This window comes from Typopeltis vanoorti, chromosome 11, assembly GCF_054136105.1.
Source record: "Typopeltis vanoorti isolate ZY-2024b chromosome 11, IOZ_Tvanoo_1.0, whole genome shotgun sequence".
Taxonomy (NCBI): Eukaryota; Metazoa; Arthropoda; class Arachnida; order Uropygi; family Thelyphonidae; genus Typopeltis; species Typopeltis vanoorti.
In genome coordinates, this window is record NC_143559.1 from 76,486,682 (window position 1) to 76,512,600 (window position 25,919).

General features: G+C 33.6%; 1 protein-coding gene across 3 annotated transcripts in view; it reads left to right on the plus strand.

The window, feature by feature from the left end:
• Positions 1-25,919, plus strand: part of Hira (histone cell cycle regulator-like protein) — a 429,854-nt gene that overhangs the window by 134,387 nt on the left and 269,548 nt on the right. For all 3 annotated transcript variants that reach the window (XM_090400974.1, XM_090400975.1, XM_090400976.1), the window contains 4 exons: positions 7,305-7,472; positions 13,111-13,158; positions 23,260-23,316; positions 23,466-23,536. In XM_090400974.1, coding sequence (XP_090257100.1) covers positions 7,305-7,472; positions 13,111-13,158; positions 23,260-23,316; positions 23,466-23,536 — 344 coding nt within the window. The remainder of the gene's footprint in view (positions 1-7,304; positions 7,473-13,110; positions 13,159-23,259; positions 23,317-23,465; positions 23,537-25,919) is intronic.

The following is a 25,919-nucleotide window of genomic DNA, read 5'->3' on the forward strand; positions in this document are numbered from 1 at the left end:
ATAAGTCAGAGAATGAACAATTTTATTTTTTTTAGGATAAGAAAATCTTTAAGTGTAGACTTATTTTGAAGGCCTTGGATCCATGCCATGCCATGGGTAGGAGGTGCCCTTGTGCAAAACGTTTTTCAGTGCCCCCATAAAATAAGTTTCCATGAAAAATTTTTGCGAAAAAATATATTTTGTTAAAAGTACAAAACAGTTTATATGCATACATAAAAATATATTTTATTTAACAGTAATAGAACATTGTAATCACTGAAATTCATTAATAAGGAATTTTTAATAATAAACATTTTCAAAAATGTTAATTCCTTAATATATAAATACAACAGAATATATATATATAAACAAACTTTTTTTTATTTTAATATAAAAAGAAATATTACATATCAAAGATAATTTGAAGATATGCTTTTAACTATATAAAAATTAGTATAAATGTAGATTGATTTTACATATTTATCCATCTTGCTTTAGCTGCCACAAAATTTTTAATATCTTTAATGCCTATTGAATCCATATTATTATTTTCAGTTGATATAATTGATAAATCCGTTACACGCTCTCCAGACATTGTTGTCTGCAAATAATTTTTTTTATTAGTTTCAGTTTTGAAAAACCTCTTTCCCCTGATGCTACGGATATTGGTAATGTTAAATAAATACGCATCACAATTGCAGTATACGGAAACGTGTCGGTTAATTTATTTTCGTATATATAATTTAAAACATCCTGAGGAGCCGACTCTTTTTTAATAAAACATTGCAAAGTTTTTAATTCCTCAAATAAAGTCATACCATCAATATCGTGATTGTCGCTCAATTTTAAGTGCAAATCTTTACAATGTTTCATTAAATCTTCATCGCTCCAATCTTTTAATTTGCTAATGTCTCTTATAACTTTAAAGTCCTTGCTATGTTGTTTTAAGAGCATGAATCTTTCCGTGACTGAAGTTATTGTCGTGTCTAAAATCGCGAAGAAAAAAATTTATTTTAAAATTTTGTTTAGGATCATGCGTTGTCTTATCTGGTGCTTCGTAACCAAATATTTTTGTTTTTGTTCTTTTGCGAATGTCTATAAAAATATGATCAATATTAAGATCGCTTGCTACTTCTTTTACAGTTCTGATAATATTTTCAAAATATTGGTCTGTTCGGCGAGTATTTAATTCTTGTATAACATAATCAAGATTTTCTGTAATTTTTCCTATATCGAATGTCGGATTCTGCATTATTTTGCTTGCAACATTTACGAGACTTAAGATTTCATACCAAACATGAACAGAGCAAATGAATTTAAATGAATAAATCTTTGAAATTAAGTTGTCTGCCTGAACTCTAGAATTGATATCTTTAGTTTCATCTTCCATAATATCAAAAAGAGCCTGGTAAATTTCCTTGATATTATTTTTTAAGTGGCTTTATTGCTTCTGCTCTACTTTCCCACCTAGTAACAGAAAGTGGTTTCAAATTTAAAACACGAATGTTTTTTTAATATAGCTCAACGCTTCACAGATATTGAAAAATAATTATATAATTCCTGTATTACCCCAAAATAATTTACAGTTTTACAGGATATCTTAGCTACATCATTAACTACCAAATTTAATGAATGAGCAGCACATGGAATAAAAAAGCCCTTGAATTTATTTCAAGGATTTTTTTCTGCAGTCCATTATGTTTATCTCGCATATTTGAACCATTATCATAAGCTTGGCTGCGTAAATCCGAAATGTTAATATTCAATAATTTTAAATAATTTTTTATAAATTGAAATGGTCCTTGCCCAGTAGTATCTTCTACAGATTGAAAACCCAAAAAATGTTCACGAATTTCTGCTATATTTGTATCTTTATTTTGATTAACAAATAACAATATATAATTGTTCTGTGTGGCTCATATCCGGAGTAGTGTCAAGAATTAATGAATAATATTTCGCTTCTTTAACCATTTCTAAAATTTTTTGTTTTATAGTTTCAGAAATTATACGGATGATTTCATTTTGTATTTTATCACCTAAATAATGAGCAATGTTCTTTTTTTGTGATGTTTGGATGCAATGCAAATGTTCTGCCATTATCGAATCAAATATAGTGATAGTTTCTACTAACTTTAAAAAATTGCCATTATCATTTTCAAAAAGTTTTTGTGAAGAACGTCTAAAAGCTGTACACTAGCTTGATAAATATTGTATTATGTAGATTAACCATTCTATAACAGATTGCCAATATTTTTTCTCAGTTTAGTATAATCTTTGTTGTGTGCAATAAATAGTGCATTTCTTAATCAACGACATTTTAAGTTCGCTGTATTTTGAACAGTTTTTAATGTGCACAGAACTTTTCTCGTGTATTTTTAGTATATGACTCAAATGTTACCAATCGTTACAACCATGTTCATTAGTAAGTTGGGAATTTTGACTACCAAATATTTTGCAATGATAACAGAAAACCGAATTTCATGATTCTGAATAAACTAAATAACTTCGTAAAAGTTTTTCTCCATTTGCTAAAGTTCGATAATAGTATGAATCGGAAAACTTGCGGCCAGATTCATCTTTGGGAAATTCTTTATTAACTACTTGATGTGGGCAATGCTCAACTAAACAATCTAACTTTGGTAGTTATATGATTCGGTGAAGTACCTGGATCGTTAACATTAAAATTTGAAGTTTCGTGTTTCGCTGAATCGGAATCCAATATTTCTTCTGCTGCAACTTCTGTAGACAGTCCAGTCAGGCCAGTTTCATTTTTGCATGTAACATTTGTTTCTTCATAGTTATTCTCGTAGACAGGCTTTTACGTTGGTTATGCATTATTAAAACACTTAAGGAATTGAACAACGTAGTTAAGGATATAAATTAAATTAAACTTTAATAAATATTTTCCGATATTTCGGCAACGTCACATTGCCATCTTCTAAAGGAACTTACAAAAAAAGTTACGTGCACGTAGGCACTACAACACAGAAACTGGGAATGAAGAGATGAAGCTATTGTTCTCCTAACAGTCCAGATGGTGCCCTTTGGCGGGCTAAGTAGGTGTTCTTGGCCGCTGGGCTGAAGGTCTGCTGACGTAGGCCTCCCAAATTTGGGGCAGTCGCATACAACCAAATTTGTTGAGGTTTGGAGAATTTCTTAGGGCTGAGGCTGATTCCATAAAGAGTCTTTCAAATTTGTATTTGCTACGGTGTATCACTGTAGCTTTCTTCCACCGTATTCTGTGGCGTGTATCCAGAGCATGGTCCGCAAGTCCAGAATGACTGTATTTGTGAAAACGGATGTAGTCCTTGTGTTCTGAAATTCTGATATTTGCTGTCCTGCCTGTTTAGCCAAAGTAAGACAGTTTACAACTGCATGGGACCTGGCAAACACCAGGTAGGTCTAGGGGAAGTGGTTGGTCTTTAGTGGAGCGGATAAGGGATGCCAATTTTCTGTATGGTTTGTAACAGGAGGTCAGGTCATGTTTTTTTAAGATTTTGGTAATCTTTTCTGAGGTGCCTCGGATTTAGAGTAATCCTTGTTGTGGAGGGGGGGATCTGTGGTTTGTAGGTTCTAATATTTTTTGGATTTTTTTTGGGGGGTAGCCATTGGCTGAGAAAGTGTTGAGGATGTGATTTAGTTCAGTGTTTAGGGCCAAGTCGTTTGAACAGATTAGTTTAGCCCTGTTGTATAGTGTTTTCACTACTCCATATTGTTGTGAGGGGGGATGGTGGGATTGTTGGTGAATGTATCTGCCTGTATGGGTGGGTTTTCTGTAAACTGAGAAAACCAAGGATCCATTAGGCTGGCGGGTGACTAGTGTGTCTAGGAAAGGGAGGCTGTTGTTTTCCTCTTTTTCCAGAGTGAATTTGATCCTGGGGTGTTGGTTGTTTAAGTGTGTTAGGAAGGAGAGAAGTGTCTCAGAGCCATGTGGCCAAATAGCGAACACATCATCAACGTAGCGAAGCCATACGGTTGGTTTTTGTGGGGCAGAGGCTAGGACTTTTTCTTCCATGGTCTCCATAAAGAAATTGGCCAAGGGTGGGGAGAGTGGTGAACCCATGGCTGTCCCTTCTATTTGTTTGTAGAATTTTCCCTGCCAAACGAAATAGCCTGCGTTCATTGTGAACTGAAATAAGGCTGAGATGTCTGGAGTCTTGTGTCCTCTCTTTTTCTGTAGTAGATCTACATGGAGTACTTGCTTCGTCAGAACTTTGTTCTTCGTTTTTATGTGGTCCTGAAGTTAAAAATTTATTTAGCGATCCAGCCAGTTTATGTTCCAGTTGTACTCGCTGTCTTTTCCTGTTTTGTGCACCAGATAACTTCTTTGGCTTTTTTTTTCCAACATCTAGGGGTTAACACACTTGGTTAGAGTTTAAAATAAGAGCGTTAAAAGTTATCCACCAAAATAAATAATTTCTGAAATTTTCCCTTCAACTTATTTTTTAACCCCTTAACCAACTATTATTTTTAAGGTGAATGGCCCAAGATTGACTATTTTTTTTTTTATTACAGAATTTGATTTTTCAGATGTTTTGAATAATAAATATGCTTACATTTTAGTTATTTTTTGAAAATTAACATGTAGAGATATTAGCCACTGATTGATTTCTTAGTAATATTTATTTAATATTTTTTACATTCTGGTAATTGTTTAATAATTAAGAAATTTCTAGAATATTAAAATTATTTATTAAAGAAATTAGTAAAAGGACCCCAATGTCTTCCAACCATAACAAGAACAAATATAAATAAATCTCTTATTGAAAATTATTTATTTTCTAGACATGTACCCAACATAAGATAAAAAGCTTTTGTTTTCAAAATAAGATAATTAACTAAAATGAAACAATTTTAACTGATTTTCGAACTTAGCAAAAATATAATAGACTTTCTTTACGAGAATAATAATCCAAATTCACAAAAAATTTACTAAACCACAATAAATATATTTTATAAAACAAAAGGCAACTGCATAGTAACGCACAAAATTAAACGATGCAAAAATACACCAAAAAAGTATCAAGAAAGGGCCAATTGTAGTATGTGTAAACAAAGCTCATCTAAAGAGTTTTATAGCTCATAAATAACCTATGTTTATTAATTTAATTCGAGCCGCGTCAGCCTGATGTGCCGATAGTCTATCCCGCATATATACGGGATTTTTAGCTAAGGTCCCTCAGCTGATTAATATGTTTATAATTTATAAACTATTATCTTTAAAATTTTATTTGTCTATCAAAAATCCAAAAATAAGTACACAATTAAAATCAAAGTCAAAAATTGTCCAAAGTCACTTAAACACAGAATACACAATACACTCAATGTTTCACATTCAAAATTGAAATGACGCTGAAAAAATGTAAGAAGTGCATATTTGGATAGACGCTATTTCGTCTATCCAAATTCGAAGCGGAATTTAAGAAAACGAACAGCGTAATTTTTGTTTGAAAAGCTATGTTTCAAACAAAATATTTTTGGATAGATCAGTGTTTCTGAAACTTCAGATATCCTTGTACCCCCTTCTTTAATTTTCATTATTACCAAGTACCGTTTCAAAATACCCTTATCAAAATAATAATAAAAATAAATAAAAATATATTTCATTGTAAATGTCTGTTTTATTTGAATTTAGATGTACATTTAAACAAAAAAAAAAAAGATTTATTTTTAATAGAACAAATTTATAAAGAAACTATATATTAATTTATAAAGAAACTATACAAATTACAAATTTATAAAGAAACTATACATTTTTACTTAATATAAATAATTTATCATCAATGAGAGGAGTGAAATTGCTTATTTCTATGTCTGCTATATTGCTCTCTTTTGTGCGTTTTATAAATCCAGTCTTTAACCAATGATCCATACTTAACAATTTGAAAGCTAAAAAAATTACCGTATTTACTCGACTATAACTCGCACTTTTTTCCCAAAATTAAAGCTAAAAAATCATGCTGCGAGATATATACGGGGATTTTCTCCATCAGTTCTTCTGTCCTCCAGAGCTGCTTCCTTGTGTGCAATCAAAGTTATCTCCCCAAATAGAGTCATCTTCTTTCCCATTATATCAAGCAAAAATTACCAGTAATTTAAGACTTGAGATACGTAATGAACAATCCTTGACAAATTACTAATGAGAAGTGAAAGATGTGCGCGATTGTAGGCCAGTAGAGAAAAATCAATTATTAAGAAGTGCATATGATTGGTGCAGCATTAACAAAAGATCGCGTGACCCAAACCAGAAACAAGCTGACAATTGAATTGAAATGCTAATTCTCTTAAACCGATTTCCATAATATCTGAAATGCATTCACTATACATTTCTTAGTTTTAACATGTTCATGACGGGTAGTGTTAAGCAAAACCATATGTTGCACCTGCAACATGTGGTTTGCTTGAGTTATATAGCAGTTTCTGTTGGAGGGAAGATGTGATTCATTAGTTAGTGTTTATATTCCCAGTTGTCTGTAATTGCACTATTTGTTGAGAAATATATTACACAGTCTGCAATTGTCTGTGAACCTTATCCAGTGACATGATAAAACTAATTGGTTTTCGTGTTTCTGCAGTATAATGGCTGTTGGGGATGGCATATTGTTTACTGCAGGGAGTGAGTTATCGCTCCAATATGAAATTTGGGGCAATAGAGACTCGCAATTTGAGTAGGAGAATTCATGCATAATATAATTTAATATATATATATATTTATAGACTATAAAAGTTTATGAAATTCGCATCATATGATACTTTATGGGTTGTTTCCTTAAGTATCTAATAAGTGGGTTCTAAAATGTATAGTTTTAGTATGTATGACTGTAATTTTTTTATTAATAAAATATAATAAGCACATATTTCACTGTCAATGGAAAATGGTGCCTTTTTTATTTGCTAACTAAACGCTGTATTTTTTTGTAAAATATCTTTTTTTTTTTTTTTGTGAAATATCTTTATTTGTTATTCAGTCCATCACTTAGCAGCATGTGTTACCAACAGAACTTATTTGTATCATATTCATCATAAACACATATCATATGTTGTTATAATTTTCATTTGGAAAATTAATTGTGTAAGTAATAGCACTCTTAGCACAAATTAAATATAATCTTTAACTGAATAATTGAGATTTCATAAATTTACACATTTAGTTTTGATTGTTATATTTGTCATAGCTTCACCAATTAGATGTGCTAATTAAATATTGTTCCAAAAGTAATCAAAATTGGTTTCAAACTTTTCTATGTATGAAATGATGGCATTTCTTTGTATAATGCGATTAAAAGAATTTTCTAATTATTTATTTATTTATTTATTTTTTTTAGTGTGGTGGTACTACTCATATATTAAGACTAAGCTGGTCCCCTGATGGGCAGTATCTGGTATCTGCTCATGCAATGAATAACTCTGGTCCCACTGCTCAAATTATTGAAAGAGATGGTTGGAAAACAAATAAGGATTTTGTTGGGCACAGGAAAGCTATTACTTGTGTGGTAAGTAATTTGTATTTATACAGTATGATAAAGATTTGCAGATTGATGTTTTGTTAGTAATAATCATCAGGCCTGTATTGCAATATGAGGTACAAGATTAATTCATTCTAATAAGTAAGAATATTAGAAAAATAAACACAACCTCCTCCTCCTCTCAGGAGGTTTTTTTGTTATCCTTGGGTGATGTCACTATCTGGATGTGTGTGTGAGAGAGAGATGTGGAAACAAATTGGAAGTTTTAAGTGAAATCTTGGATGAAGACTTGCATTTCCAATAAGAATTGTTTGTTTGTTCAGGAGCAAGTATTTGGTTCAGAAGAGTGGAAACAGTAATCGATCCATGTAAAAGGGAGAGTGGGGGATCATCCTATTTGGTGCCATTGTAGTCCCAGAGGACACGAGACTAAGAGCCTGGATATTGATGTTCCATAGAAACAGAAACTTGGATGAGGTTATGGTCTGAGTTTGCTGGCCTGATTGACCAAGTGGTTAATGTACCAGCAAGCTACAGGCTCAAATCCCACAATGAGTCTGAATGTTTATGTCTTTAGGTGGTAGATGAATTTCATTGCCTGGTGTGAGAGACCCCCCCCCCCCCCCCAATTCATTTATTGGAACTGCGAAGTGGCTTAAAAAGTTAAAAACGGTATTCAGTTTCACAGATAAATAAATATGTATTTAAATAAAATTTATAGGTTACAACATAAAAGAGAAAACTCATTACTCGTTAAAAACAATGAAATCAGTGTGCAGAGATTCCCTTACAACATTGATATAATGGTAATGTTATTTTGAACTTGCACTAAGGTAATATAGTGTACTCTTGATTATTAAGATGTGGATTATTAGTGCATGATTTTAATATGCCAATTATTTGATTCATAAAATTACATGCTATAGATATTACAGAATATTTTGTTTAAAAGAAAATACTTCTCTGTGCTACTCTTCTCCTGGTGCAGCTGTGAATACACAGGACGAGTGCATTTGTCCATCTGAAGGAGTACTTGTATTTCTTAGTGCATTAAGTTAACAATGTAATTTCCTGTCATACTTCATTAGAAATGCCAAGAAATTATATCTTGTTTAATCCTTTATTGAAGTGAAGTAAACAAAGTTTGCGTGTGAAGTTTCTTCACAACTAGGCTATTTATATATAGTTGGATAGAGGATTAAACAAGAATATAATTTTTTGGCATTTTTAATTTAATTTATAAACAAGTTGAAAACTTTTTACGACCAGCTGTAATCCAGAGTACAGGTAACTCTCATTACATGCAGAGATGGTGTTCTCGAGAATTGCGGCATATATTGAAAATGTATAAAACAGGAGACTTACAACATGGAATAATAGAGGTTGCATTCCCAAATGAGCAAGATTCCGATCTTTGAAGATTAATTTAATAGAAAATGCATCTATTTTTCATATGTATTAAAGAATAAAAGTAGTAAAGAAAATATTTAGAGCATATAAATAACTATTAAAGTAGTTCTTTATTTTCAAGATTAATACATTGTAACATCTTAATCGCATCTTTGTTGGCCAGCTTGCTGAAGTTGAAGGCCCATAGCAGATTGAATTGCTTTTTCAAGAATCTCTCAGTGGAACCTGACTTGGGGTTTTCAACTTCTGATTGTAATCTCTCGTTGTGTAATGTCCTGCTATTTCTGCTTTGAAGAGATCTTGAAATTCTTCAGTGGTATTGTGGTTAGCAGCTACACTCTCGCCAGTCATGTTGAGATTGTGGAACCATAGTGACTCTTATAGCAGTCAAACTAATCACAATTTCCAGCAAAAGATGTCTGTTGCTTTTTCATCTTTTGTCAGATCTCCATATAATTTTTTTGCCCTCTCTCCAATGACCACCCCCAGACAAAGGCATGTCGTTCTGGTTGTGATGCTTGAATCATATAGCCAGTATCCTCTCCTTCTCCATTACTTAAGATCAACATTTTGTTACTCTGGTCATGCTGAGATTGAGTGCTCTTACGAATTGTATCAGCATTATCGCGAATGGTTCTTACTGTAGAATCACTCTACAGTGGCTCTTTCAATATTGATACTATGAGACTGATTCAGAACTTCCAACTTCACACCTAAAAAATGGGATTTCTTAGATCTTTCTTCACATTCTTCTTTTCATTCTTAGTTTCCTTTATTTTCCTCTTGCCAGAGATCTTTCTCAAAGAGTGCAAAAATTATTTACAGACAATATCACATAGGCCAATAAGAGTGTGGGGCACAAACTGAGCACAGTAGGCAGAAATGATGCACATATGTGGAAGCTTCCACACCTTAGGAAATGGCAATAGTCCTTATGTAATGAAATGAAACTGTGTATATGCAAAAACACAGATAATGAAAGTGCATATAACAAGAGTTACCTGTATTTTAATAATAAGGAATTAGATCTTTTCACTACTTGTATATGGGATATCTATGACTTCTGCATTACCTCGACCTTGGTATCTCTTTTGGGACTCATTCCACAAAAGTTGAAACCGGTCTGATTAATGGCCCTATCCATAATGCAGCATTATACACACCCAAAAGGATGTGCGCTTTGCATTATGTAATATTAAGGCAATTAATGTGAAGTCATTAGTTTCTATATACAGGTAGCCTAGTCATGAAGAAATTTCATGCACAAATTTTGTTTGCTTACACCTGGATAAAAGATTAAACAAGAATATAATTGCTTTGCATTTTTTTAATATAATTTATAACCAAGTGAAAAAACATATCTACAACCTGTAATACTTAATTTTCTAAGTGCACACCTTCAGAAAAATGGATGGAAGTTGCACACTATTAAAACAAAAGTTTCACTTAACTGACAAATTTGTAAAGGGCAGGAAGAATCTTTTATGCAAAGCTTGCCTAAAAACATGATATTCAGGATGATTCAAACTGTTAATGTAAACAAAAACAAAAGGAAATTGGATAGATTTGCAAGATACTGCAATAGTAGTGTAGGTACTACCAAAGGAAAGAACATGAAGATTTGAATTTAGTCTGATTTCCGTAGGCTATTTAAAAAAAAATGAAAAAGAATACCTATCTATGGTGTAATGTGTTCACTCATAAAGCAAGATTATTTTGTACTGATATAGGAAATATCTCAGAGGTTCTCGAAAACAAGCAAAAAAAATATCATCATCATCAAATTCCTGCCATTTACCCTCAAGGGGTGTACAGGATATGATAGTACTACATGAAAAATTTACATTATTACTAACTTCCTATCTACAATTTTCCTCCAAATCAGTCTGTTACTTGTCAAGACTCCAACATTATTAGATCTATTATTTCTATCGTCTAAGGCACATTGTACCGTATCAATCCACCTATATCTTGGTCTTCCTCTGGGCCGTTTTCCTGCCAACCTGCCAGAGAACATTTGTTTTGCTAATCTTTCCTCTCCCATTCTGTTTAAGGGACCATACCACCTGAGATTAGCTCTTCTAACACATTCCTGGATCAAGCTCTTTCCTAATATCCTTATTTTTAATATGATATTGCTATTGATGCCATCTGTTCACACACCCCTAATCTTTCTTAGGACTCTCACATCTGTGATCTCTAGTCTTTGGTCAAGGGTTTTATTTCTAACCCAGCTCTCAGATCCATAAGTTAAAATTGGTTTGAACACTGTCTTGTATACAGCTAATTTAGTGTTTTGACTAATTTCTCTCTTATTCCATATAAATTTATTCAGTTGATTTCCTACCATACCAGCTTTGTTGATTCTGTTGTCTATTTCCATATTTAATTTACCATCTTCAGTAAAAATCATGCCTAAGTAGCTGAAATGTTTTACTTGTTCCAAAGGTTCTCTGTTCACAACGCAGTTGACATTTTCAATGATTCTGCCTGTTTTCATTGTCTTTGTCTTTTTATTGCTGACCTTCATACCATATCTATTACAACAGTTATTCAATTTAGTCAGGGAATCTTGCAGACTTGTAGCGGATTTATTTAGAAGTATAACATCGTCCGCATAAAGCAAAGAGCTGACATTAACATCTCCAATTTTGATATCATGTTTAATACCACTTTCCTTCATAATGTGATCCATCTAGATAATGAATAACAGAGGGGATAATGTACATCCTTGTCTCACCCTAGATTTAACATTAAACCATCTTCCTGTACTTCAATTCTAACTGCTGACTTACAACTCAAATACAGACTAAATATTGCTTGATGCAATGCCCCATTGACACCATACAACTGTAGTGTTTGAATAGCTTTTTTCTTGGCACCTTCTCGCCTTTTCCAGATCGACAAAACTGAAATACAAATCTTTGTTATATTCCCGTGATTTCACAACTATTTGTCGTAAAGTGAAGATCTGATCCTGACAGCGTCTATTTGGCCTGAATCCAGCTTGTTCTTCACCAAGCTTTTTTCCACAATTCTTCTCAACCATTTCTCAAGTACACTGGCATAAATCTTACCAGGAACACTCAGTAGGGAAATACCTCTGTAATTCTCACATACAGTTTTATTTCCTTTTTTATATATGGGTACTATGAGAGCTATAATCCAATCATCAGGAATTTGCCCCTCTGTCCAGGCCTTCTGAACCATGCAGTGCACCACTGTAAGACTTTTATACCACCATACTTCAGCATTTCTGGTCAAATATCATCTACTTCTGCTGCCTTTCCACATTTTAAGCCTTTGATGGCTTTTTCTACTGGATATGTATTCCTGACTGTATGCCTGTTGAGTGTTTTTTTACCACTGTACTATCACTGCTTGTTTCATTTAGCAATTTTTCGAAGTAATTACTTCATACTTCAAGGATATCTTTTTCTCCGGTTTTCACGTCACCTTTATCATCTCTAACTCCTTTTACAGCCCTCTTTCCTCTATTTCTAGGCTTCTTCAACAACCTCCAGAATATTTTGCCACCTTCTTGATATTTATTTTCTATGTTCTTGCCAACGTCCTCCCATGACTTTTGCTTAGCTAGTTTTACAAAGTGTTTAGCTTTCTTACATTTGTCTCTGTATTTTCTAAGAGCACAAGCTGATTTGTTTGCCAGGAACTTTTGATATGCTTTCTTCTTTTCCTTCACTGCCTCTTTAACTTCCTGTGTCCACCATGGAGTTCTGATTTTTCTATCCTTGCAGACAACCTCACCACATGCTTCTCTGGCTGAATCAATCAGGGTTTTTTTCAAGGCTTGCCACTGGATCTCCAAGGTTTGGTTCCTGTACTCAAACTCTTTCATTTTTTCTTCAGTAAACTTTGTGTATTTTAGTCTACAGTTCACATTTGAGAGCTGCTCAGCTTTTTTTTATTTTAAAACTTTCGCTTTAAAACTTTCTTAAGTTTTCTTAAGCAAAAATAATAAGTACATGTAATTTGAATTATGTAATGCATACAATAAGAGCTTCAAATAAGTGTTTTGTAAAACACAATCAAATATTAAGTTCATATATTTTCTGTGCTTTTCAATATCTCTTCTGATCTCTGCTTTTTTTTTTTTGTTTTTATTAAATTAAAAACAGATGTTCCAGTGAATCTTTTAATGTTTTATTAGAGTAGTTTGTAAATTCACAGTTAGAAACAGAAGTATGGATGTGCATTTTTTTATATTATTATTTATTGTTATTAACTTTTTTAGAGGTTTAATCCAAGTATCCTGTTTAAACTTAGCAAGGAGAGTGAAAAGGTAAGATTTGAAAGTATCATTTCATAAATATCGATAGTATTGTATTATTATAATTGCATAAATGTCTTGATATTTCTTTGGTACAGATGCTTACATCAGGTATTGTTGGTAATGGACCTTTCATTCTCACTTCTACTTTATGAAATGCTGAATCACCACATGTCTTAATCCTACTGAGGAAAATTAACAAATACTAGCAAGTATTTAAACAATATTTCTGATTGCCAATATCTAATAAGATTATTTCTTATCTGAAAGTAGTGATTTATTTCAAGAATGTATTGCATATACATCATGCCTAATATGTCTGTCAACAAGCTGAAGGGTATAATAGCAAAATCATGAAGTCAGTAAAATGCTGTCTCCAGAGTTCATCCAAGCAGTTTGTTATCTAGACATGGAATCCATTATCCTTATTGGCAATTGCCAAAAGATTTACTGCTATAGGAATTACCTAAGATACTTCATAATTAGAATTAGTTTTTTATATAATCCATGTCACATGGAATCCAAGCTGTTAAGATACAGAGATTGCTCAACATGATATGGAGGTAATCTAATTTTTTAAGTAGTGTATATATTTTTAATCTCATTGTTGCTCTCTGTCTGTTGCCTTATTTAATGTATATACAAACTCAAATTAATTTCATTTACACTTTTATACACTGCTTGGAAAGAAGGCAACTGACACTCCATGTAATGAGTCATGTGTTTGTAGCAGTATAAATTGGAGGAATATGATGCTCCCAAGTCAGTGCAACCATGTCCAGATGAAATGGCTGCAAGGAAGGGACCGACTGAGTTTGAAAGAGGCGTTGTGATAGGATGTCATGTTGTAGTGCTATCTGTTCAGCAAATTGTTGATAAATTGGGCCATCCCAGGTCAACAATCAGTGATACCATACCGAGATGGAAGTGCAGGGAGTCAAGTGCAAGTGCTCCACAGTGGACAACCAACCACAAACACACCAAATGTGACCGTAGAGTGCTGTGAAGGATAATATGTAAAAACAGCCATTTGTCAGCTGATATATTGAATGTAGAGTTCCAAGCATTGACTGGAACATGAATCTTTACAAAAACATTCAGAACCAAGGCTCACAACATGGAGTTTCCATGGTAGAACTGCAATATGCAAGCCCTACGTTATCCGAACCAACATGCTTGGTGTACAGTTGTACGTGGAAGCTTGGAAAGCTGTGTTATGGAGTGCGAATCATGCTACTCTCTCTCTGAGCAGATGGATGGATGTAGTGGATGCCCGTGAACGTCTCTTACCGGAGTGTGCAACCCTGACTATGAAATTTGAAGGTGGCAGGGTGATGGTATTGTCCTGGTTTGGCCTTGGACCTCTGTTTGTGGTGGCATGAACATTCAACTCTGAGAGGGATCTGAACATTTTGGATAATGCAGTGCTTCCAACTTTGTAGCATTTCTACAGAACTGACCATTGTCTCTCTCAGCAAGACAATGTACCATGTCTTAAGGTTGCTGCTGTAACTGCATGTTGTGGACATGAACATCACCACACTTGACTGGCCTCCACAGAGCCCTGATCTCAACCCTATTTGAACATCTGTGGGATGAACTGGAGCTTTGGGTGAGGTCAAGGGATGTCTGGGAAGAATGGTCCAAAATTCCCATTGATTGCTATCTTACTTATGGAAAGTATGCCTTGTATAATTGCTGCAGTCAACACAGAAAATGTAGGTCCTACAGCTTATTAAGGTGGGTGCCATGGTTGTTTGTTCCTCACACTATGGTGTCCGTTGACTTCTTTCCAAGCAGTGTATGTACAGTTTGGCTCTCACTATAGTAAACTAGTAGGAGCACATGGATAGTTTGCTATAGTGAATTACCTTTAGAACAGCATTGGGCCTATGATGATTTGGTCAGGACTTTTCCATAATTTGTTATTGCGATTGAGTTTGTTATAATTAATGATGTTTACTAGTGTGAGAGTGGAATTTCTCTCTTCTTTGTTTTTTTTAAAATAATTATATAGTTACCCTCCCTACCTCTCAGATATTGGAAACCTGTGGGGACCAAATATGAACCTTTTTCAAAATATCATTCTTCTTCATATTGTGTATCCTGCAAAAAAAAAAAAAAAATAATAATAATAATTACTATTTATAAATAATCACAAGTACATGTCCCATTTTTGATCAATGTAATCACTAGATATGAATCCAAATTTATGAACCAATGGTTAGACATGCAAGAAAATCACATTAACCACAATGGAGATACGATGTTGTGCACTATATATTTTACTGCATCTCCATTGTAATTGGATGAGAGTACAACTAGTTGGATTTGGCAAAGTAGTAGAATGTATTTCATGCAGCACTAGCTGTCATTTGTAATGCATGTAGAGTCAAAATATACAGGGTGTTCGGGATAAATTTGACAGTTTCGTAAGGAAAAAGAAAATCTTCTTTGTATCTATTAAATTTAATGAATTGACAAAAAAACATTACAGGCAGAGTTAATTACAATACTATCAACAAGATTTACTCAAAATAACCACCATTAGCATCGATCACAGCTTCAATTCTGCTTCGGAACCTCGAACAAGCTGATGCTACAGTCTCCCTGGGAAGGGCCGCAAAAACTGTTTTAATTTTATCCATTAACTGGGCTTTTGTATTACTGGAAGTGCGATTGGTGTCTTTTTCAACTGCGCCCCATACAAAATAATCCATGGGGTTAAGGTCTGGGGAGTTTGGAGGCCAAACATTTGGACTGGTGAAGTCGTAGAAATTTTCAGACAACCATTTTTGACTTTTCCCAGAGGTGTGGCAAGGGGCCGAATCCTGCTGCCATACATACGGCCTACCATTGGCTACCCTTGTTATCCAGGGCTTGACTACAGTTAGCAACTCCACGAACAAAGCCCGAATTCCAATGCCAGGGTTCTTCAACACCTGTTCCTGCAGATTTGCGAGGAATTCTGCTGTACGAACGCAATCAGATCGTCTGCTAGGGATCTTTCTTCTTGCTACATCCTCGTAGTCACCATTGCAAGTCTCTAGTTCATGCCTGATTGTTTTTACTGTATTCAGGGAGCATTGGGCAGCAGTCGTAATATCCTTATTTTGATGGCGGGCACGAATCATCATGATACAAGTTATTCTCTTCCATGATTCAGGTGGGTTCCAGCTATCCATCCTTTCTGACATCTTGTATATGAATGAAGAAGGGTCCAAACTTTTAAATGAAGAGAAGTGTGTGTTAATACATGTAACTTACAGAAAAATATAATTAATTATAAATATGTCAAATTTATCCCGAACACCCTGTATAACTATGAAAGTTCAGAAAATGTGGAATGAAAACTTCATCCATTCATTCCACCCCAGAATTCCTAACATTCAGTTTTGCTTCTCATGAAGTTGGCTAAAAATGCTTAACAACCAGGTTTTCCCCCCAGCTGTGTTTTCCATTTCTGCTCAGTGCCTTCATTTGATTATAACTTCAAACTTAGCCCATATTCTTCCTTTAAAAAAAAAAAAGCCTGCTATCAAATTGCCATCCTAAATTATCTAAAAATAATGGATAATGAGAAATCTTTATTGCTTGAAAACATGTATCCATTGATCACAACCTATCTCCTTATCTACACATCTGATATATATGCCATGAGTTTTTGACATTCTCAAGCTATTACTGTTTACAATTACATGTCATTTGATTAGACCTTAATTTGATCTAGCATAGATAATTCACTGATAATTCAAAAGCTCTCGGGATTCTTTTTTTTTTCCTTTTTTTTTTTTTTTTTAATCCAACTAATTCCTCATGTGTAATAGTCTCTTGCTGACATCAAATTCTATACACAATTTTAAGAATGTACATTTGGCATACCTCACTGAAATATTCAAAGCTACAGGTGCATTCACATTCAGTGACTTAAATGTTAATCTTCACACCCTCTCCATGCCTCTTCACCAGTCCTAACTCTAACTCCAAATTCACTGTAGAAACTGAATCTCTTCTCAGGCTAACATTTATCTCCAATCTCCATTGGAGATAAATGTTACTTTGAGATAAATTATTTCTCTGTAGCCATCATAGTTTCTAGAAAACTTGTCTTTCTCATATGTGTTACTTACTTCTCTACTGAAAAAAGAATTGCTCATTTAATACAAATCCCAAATTATCAATGAATCATCTGAAATGTGTGAATGGAATATTATTCACATATATGAAGATATTGCATTTTGCTGCTCATCATTCTGAACTTCAGGAACAGCTAAACCAGCTACCATATATGTATAACAGTTCACATTAAAATCCACTACACTGTTTTTTTTATTATTATTATTATTATTATTATTATTATAGACTTTCTACCAGATACATCTTAAGTACATCTTGTGGATGGAAGAGCGTAAACTCACAAATTACTTGCATTCATGTTATATACCTTTTCAGTACACATAATTACTATAAAATGCTTTGATGTCAAAGGAAGCACCTGGAGGAAATCACACTGCAGCATCCAAAACTAACTCAGTGCCAAAGAAAGCAGGCAGGTAGACTATATAGTGAATAATCACTGTTGTGGCCAAACCAGTTACATGTTAGATTTACCACCTCACATGTAAGATGGCTTGTGCATCTTACATGTGATTAACACACTCAATATAACATACTGAATTGTCCTAATCACTGCACCATAAGTACAATGCTCTGCTAAAAATAAATTCACCATAGCAAACTGTCCACTATAACAAACTATTCCAGTAGTTTCTACAAGTTTGCTCTAGTGAGAACCAACTGTATTTACATTTTATAACCTATCTTGTCCACCTCCTTCATGTTCTCATGTCTTATTTTATTATATATTTTTTTTTAATGCTTAATTTTGTTTTTACATAACAATGATATTGGCATGTTCAGCAGTACTAAATTAAATAATCATTTAGCAATGTTAGTGATGATAAAAAATATAAATTGTCTGATTCTTAAAATTACATAAGCAGTGCAACTACTTTATTTTTATTTTTTTTTTAGTATTTAAAATTACTTATCTGTAAAAAAAAAATATTAGTTTTCCCTTGAGTCCTAATCAAAATTCATTCATTACAATCATTTATCATAGTCTCAGAAATAAGAGAATTGTGATACTTTAATAAGTTTAATTAATTAAATTAAGGGCTAAAAATCTCTTATTATTTTACAGCCAGTATGCGAAACTCTGAGAAAACATCTGTGATGAAACAGCCTTGCCATAGAACTCTGACCTGCCAGTTTGTTTAAACAATTCTTCCATCTGTTGAACTGTTTTTAATTTCTGCCTCCGGGATACTATTTCTTCCTCTTCTCCAGTATGTGGTAATGCACATCATTTTAACTTGTGCAAATGCTACATCTTATTACTATACAGAAAGAACACTATTAACTCCACAGCCACCAGGACGTCTATATACGTCCTGGCCGGTTGGGGCCTATACGATTCTGTAACACCTATTGAATAACGTGGATAAGAAGTGCAATTCGTTCTCACTATTTATCCACCTCGGCCTGTAGGGGTGTTAATAAGAATATATAAATTTCTTCCTTAAAACAATTATAATGTCTATCTTGTGTAGATCTGTGGAAGTGGTGCTTGCATCCTCTATGATTAGGCCACCCAAAGATAGACTTAAGTTCAAATCTAGTCACTGACTGGAGGAACTTTTTCTATGTCTGTCTTCAACTGATTCCCAAGTTAGTCAATCTCTGGCATGGGCAAGCAGGTATTTTCTCCTGGAAACTCGGGTTTTTCATTCCATAAATTCAAGAAAATTGACTGTAGAACCTATGTTATTATTTCAGACAGTACATATCTTGTCCAGGTTTGGTACCAAGAGATGGAAGCACTTGTTTGCCCATCTCTTCATCAGTTGCTGCTTATAATTAGTGATAGACATGGGCCAGCTATCAATGGAGATTGAACCTACCCACTCAGTCTCTAAAAGCTAGATAGGTTTAAAAGGCCTCAGTTATTCCATATAAGGGAATAAAAGGCATTGCTGATTTTTTTTTTTTTTTTTTTAAATCATTGGCTAGAACCTTTCAGTATGTAGAATAACAGTGATCCGGTTACTGAAGGAAAATAGATTATACTAAAAATGCATTGCAGTTTATCCTTTCAAACAATATTTATAGGCCTTCTTTTTAGATTTAAATATTCTGGTGGTTATTCATAGTTGAAAAAAAACTCTTTCAGATAAATGTATTGGTCTCTATTTTTCATCCTTGAACTTTCTAATCTCTCCTCTCTAAAACATATTTCCATTCAAAATCAACCTAAACACTTTTTGCATTTGCTTTTTTGTAAACTTATTTTTGTATCTGTTTATGTTACTGCTTTTTGTTTTACTACGCATATCATTACTTTGTACTGCTGTGACATATTGGCACACCTTATTGGTGACCTTTAGAACCTAGCCAATAACTGAAATAATTCTTGCTGGAATGAAGGCCTTTATCATTGATACTACTCACTACCACTCTCCAAATTTTTGGTTTTCTAACAGGTGTAAGCTAATCCAAGAAGAAGAGTGTGTGTGTGTGTCTGGAATTGACTTATTGCTTCTGAATGGCTTGGAACCAGAACTTTAGCTTTATTGTCAGCCTCTGCTGCAGCATGCAATAGCTGAAAAAATAAAAAAAATAAAATAAAACATAAGCATATACAAAGTAGCCTTTGAATGAGTCAGCACACACAATGCAAAAATTTTTTCTTCTTGGTCAAATGGCAGTGGAATCTACTGGATCCATTCCCATACATGTTTCTGCCTCTCTTATCCAAATGGTATTATATAACATCACCCAAGGATGGCATCATTCTTCTCTGACTGCTGTATGGAATAGCGAAGTAAATAGCCCCCTCTCTCTCTACCAAGAATCTCACTACATGCTTCCACATCTTGTGAAAAAGACATCACAAGAATCCGAATATCCTAGAAAAGTATTTTGTTCCTGACAGTATCCCCCTATTTGTGCTCCTATCCTATATTGCCTTTATAATCTTCACATTTGACATAATCCTTGAGCTCAGAAATGACCTTTCATTTATCTGATATATGTTTCATCAGATATATTCTTTTTTTGCTATTCTGTCATTGCAGTCACTTCAGTTGTCTCAAAAATAATGGAGAAAATCAAATCATCTCCACCTGGAAGCCTAATGTTGGTGCTTAATTACCACCAATATGGATTCTGTTACTTTTTGATCAACCCAAATATCCTATCCACTGCCGCCAGTTTATTAACTCCAACTATTTCTAGATATTTCCAAGGCATTTGATTAGGTCTGGCACAAGGTCTCTTCTTATCAGATTACTATATTTTGGTCTTTTGTCTACTCTTTAATTTTAATTTTTACCCTTGATGACTATCTTTTTTTCAGATTTCCCCACCAGTTATGGAGGTATGGTATCTCAAGGTCCTGTACTTTTGCCCACACTTTTAATATCTTTTTCATTAATGACTTTGTCTCAGTTAACTGAAATTCCATACACAATTTTTATGATAACAGTACACTCTATTCCTTCTTTCATTTGACAAATCCTGTAGTGCTTGAATAGCTAGACTGTATGATCTTCCATACATAATGTCTCAAGCACTGATCTCCTAGCTATACTTTGGTGGGATGAGGACAAAGTTGTCCTCATGTCACCAAATTGATTCCAAACTGTGTTGTCTCATTTCACACAACTAAGACCACCTTTCACCTCCCCTTTGGTAATATCCATAACTCCACACATCTACCTTCAGAAAATCAGGTGTCCTTTACATCTTTATATATTTCTCACCATACAACTTATATATCTCAAACTTATGTATAAATCTCAAATCTGCCCTTTCCACGATGGACCCATGTTATATTTTCAGTCTTGGTTTCTCCATGACTGCAGATTGCAAATATGCCAGCTTTCTCTATCCTGTGCCAATCTTCTCCATTTCCCTTCTACTGACTTTTTTATAGGATCCTTCCACCTCCTAGGTGGTCTACTAGGCTTTCTTTCCTTTCTTTTTTTTTAAAAATTTTTTGTGTGTGTTTGGGACAGTCTGTTGTTCTTGAAGTCCATCTGTTGGCTTTCATACATGCTATATGACCTGCCCATCTTTTTTTGTTATTATAATAGCTTCTATCACATCTTTGAACCCATATTTCTTTCTTATTTCATTTGTTTTATGTGATCTTTATCACATATTTATATTACAGACTCTTCTTTCTATTGTCCTTTGGGTTGTTATTAGGCTTTCTTCTTCCTTTTTTGTTGTGTTAAAGGTTGGTCATTGCTGTTAGAATAATACTGCTAAAAAGGTTTGATGTTATTTTGATATCTATTTTTTTTTTTTTTTTTTTTTTTTTTTTTTTGGTTTGTGATAGTGCCTTTTATCTGGTTTAAACCTTTCCAAACAGCCTTTTTGTGTCTGTTTCATCTGATTTATCACTGTCCATTTTCATTTCTTGTCGTAAATAAATGTAGCTGTCCACTCTATCTGTGACTTTATTTTTGCAATTTGATTTCTTGGTCATGACAGTATTCATTTTTCATCCACCTTTGTCTTGTCAGATTAGATTTGTAAGCCTGCCATTCTACAGTGCAAGTCTATTTCATTCAGCATTATTTCTGGTTGACACTGTTGATGAGAACAAAATCATTAGCAAACAGAAGTATTTTAAGATTTTCCCAATCTATATTTAAACCTCTGTCCAGGTTTTTGTTTTTGAGAATGTTTTCTAAAGAGAAATTGGGAGGAAGGAGGGAAAGCACATCTCCTTGTCTTACTCCTCTCCTGCTAGATATTTCAAGGGATTTATTAAAAAGAGCAATTTGGGCTTTGCTTGCCTGTCTTGATCTTTTAGTTCCTGGAAAACCGCATTATGTTCTACTCTGTCAAATGTTTTTTTTTTTTTAAATCAATGAATAGAAGACAAAGTGGAAGATGATATTCTCTGCATTCTCTACATGGTTTATTATTGTATGTATATGATTGATTGTGGAGAATCTTTCTTAAATCTGGCTTGCTCTTTGCTTCTAATTTCATATAGTGTTTTTTGATTCTATTTAGTATGGCTCGTGTGAATATTTTAGAGGTGGGACAGAGATATTGGCCTATAGTTGTCAATATTCTCTTTTTCTCCTTTTTTTATGGATGAGGATAGTTTTAGTTTCTACCTTCATTTAGGTAACAAGTGAACCTTGTTGCTAGAGCTTTATGAAGAATATCCTCCTGCCTTGATATTCTGTTCTTATTTCATCTACCTTCATCTGATTGACTGCAATCTTTTTGGTGCTTCTTTATGCTCAGTTAAATTGGAGTGACATTTTGTGTGGATAGAAGATGCACACAAAATGTCACTCCAATTTAATCTTCTACTTCAAGAGTGTGGAGATAACCATACTCTTGAAGTAGAAGATTTCCATTCCTTAGTTATACATCCATATTCTGACATAGCGAAAAAAAAAGCACATTGTGTTTCATTTCCATAAAAATCTAACCACTATCTGGAAATCCGAACTCATCACTGCAAGTACCAAAATTCATCTGTGCAAAATTACCATTCAAACTATATAGATCCCAAGCATGGACCATCACTATTCATTGCACAGTTAGTATCATCAATAGATGGACAGCATACCTCAGATCACTATTAGGATATACATGACAAGACCATATCTCCAATGTTATTTTTGGGGTGCCAACTTGAGCATTTACTCTTGCCTGCCAAGAAAAATAAATAAATTCAGACTTTAGTCATAACATAAATACAGTACTACATTACAAACTACTTAATACTCTATAAAGTAAATTTAAGCTAATCCTTTTTATTTTATTTTATTTGTTTATTTATTTTTATGTGATAATCACAAAAATTTAATAATTTGCTAACTTGAATGCAGAGTAGTAGTAGTGTGCAGGCTGCAAGTTAGTCTTGCTGTTGAGTGTGGATGTTTGCAAATGTATGAATTTGCCCATTGCTGATATATGATGGGTTGTTGCAACTTTCATGGATGTTTTTAGTTCTTTTTTATAATGAAAAATATACACACTACTCTCTAATTATTCATTATTAATTTTTTCTCTTCATAGGTTCAACACTTTTGTTGCTGTGCAATAGGGAGCAGAGACAGGTCACTCTCAATATGGGTTAGTACTATAAATTAAGTCTAGAATAACATGCACTGATATTATTTTATTGCCTGTTCAGTGATATTTAGTTTTTAATTTTAGTGTATTTTGGTATTGGATAAATATTTCCAGAAATTTTAAACTTTATTCCCTTCCCTCTTTTTCAGTTAACTTGTTTGAAACGACCCCTTGTGGTTATCCATGACCTTTTCTCAAACTCAGTTTTAGATATTTCTTGGTAAGTTGAATTCATATTAGTTCTTAAAAATTGTTAAAACTGAATTATTATAGATTTTTAAATTAATATTTAAAATTGTCCTCTTTTTTATGAAAATTCCAACCACAACTGGTTGTTTAAATGATATCACTAATTTTGTGGATGGATAAAAAACTGAGAAGACAATAGGAACTTACAAACATTAGATTTTGAAGACCTGTAGACTCTTCAGAATGGAAATACACAAGAGGGAATTCAAACTGTTCCAAAATACAGTAATTAGAGAGGATAAGTGAAAGGGAAAGAAACTTTTTGTGTGTGTGTGTGTGTGTGTGTGTTTGAAATTGAAGTATGGTGAGTAGTAGCTCTGCATGTATTTTAACAAATTTAAAAGAGACTAAGGAATTTCCAGTACCATTTCTGATGAATAGTGACCATGGAATGGAAATATTTGTAGAAAATGCAAGCTACAGGAACTGAATTGTCTATGTGGAAGATAGTTGATTCAAAGTGAATTGATGAAAGTGGAGATATTAATAAACTTTATTGATTGATTAAACTTAATTTAACTTTTTTACATTTGGTCATTCCAGATGTATTCATTTGGGGGGGGGGAAAGATTCAGATTTGTGCAGATTTAATAGTCATGCAGAGGTAAAAAAACTGAGCAAAGAAGAACAACCTAATTTTTCTTGGACTCTGGAGGGGGCAGGGTTAATATTTTCAAAAACACTGCAGGGTTGCAGTTTTTAAGAAGAGAAATCTTTTTCTCTGGAGATTCAGATGAAGGGTTTCTTTTTGGTATAAAGAAGAAAGGATCAAGCTTCCTAACATTGAAATTAACATTTTCATAACCCTACTGAAGAATAATTAAGATCAGAATTTAGGATTGTAGAAATAGATATTCTGAATATTTTGGTGATTGTGTATTGCATGTTTCATTAAATGAGAAGAGTGCAATGCACTAGCAAACTGCAGATTAGATATGCATTTCAGGAGATGGTCATTGGTATACAGAAAAGTAACTTTAAAAAAGAATCGATCCTCTTCCCCCCCCCCCCCCCCAACTTCCCTTCAGAAATATTACCATCTAGCTGCCATTAAAGGTTTTGTGAGATCAGAGAGGCAGCTGGAAACCTAATAGCAGATGTCAGAAGTGGATGAAAGAAAGAAAGACATAAGATGAGAGCTTTTTTAATAGGATTTTGTGCCCAGCCCAATGAAATTCCTAAGAAATATCTACAGGAATTACTGGAAGTTATCTAAACATTTCCATGGCATTTTTCCAAAGATAAATTACATAAACAGGATTCTCTGCAGGTTGACGGTTTAGTAATTCACACTGCTGATTCATTTATTGGTGGAGAGGTTTTTAGATTACTTTCTTTTCACAGATGTTACCATTTAGAAAGAATTAAAGTGAAATCCATTGAGTGGTAAAGATTTGTTGTACTTAACAGTAGGTTACATTAAATATGGGTTAATTCCCAACTTGTAGTATACTGAAGAAAAGCTTTGGTGTTGATGGTTGGTTATTCATAACAGTGCTTCATAGTATAAAACTATGAATAATTTATATTATGAAGCACTAGAAATACATTGGAAATCTCATATCATTCCTATTGGCACCATTGTAGTGCCATGAGGTACAAGGATGTAGATAAGGTTATCATCAGAGTTGCCATTAGGAGAGTAGGTATAGGCATATACAGTGTATTTCAAGAGAGCTAGTTAGGAAAGGTACAGCATATTAAAAGAACAATAAGGATTGCCTACTACTTTATTTGGTAGTTGACTATTTTCATTAGACCATCACTACTACTTCTGCAGCTTTTCCCACTTAAGTAGGGTCGCTGTTTGTGGCGAGTCTCCTCCACAACTTCCTGTCTTGGGCTATAGCCACATCCAAGTGTTGTCGTTATTTATGCAAATTCACTTAAATCATAACTATCAAACTTACCATGCAGTTGCTCTAAGTACTGGCCTGGATTTTTGGTCCTATCTCCTTTTTAGGCATAAACACATTTATATTTTTTTAATGATGATTGCGCCGGTCTATGCCCTATAATAATAAAATGCACTATTCAGGGAGACAATTCCAATAACCCAAATATGTAAACACCTGCTAACTCCTTCAGACAGTCTTGGCAAAACCTCTCAACTTAACTTTACCCTCCGGCGACAAGTTCGTAATTTCAGAGTGGTGAGTTGATGCTCTTAGTCAGGCAAGACTCAGTTTGGGGTAAAAATACATGTTTATTTTACAACTTTAAATACACTATACAATTATATAAGTTCACTCTTGCTAAGATTACAATCATACATAAAACTAAGTTAGGAAACTTGATTCTTTCAAGGGCTGCCTAATGCATGCAATATTTTATATCTAGTAAATTGCTAAACT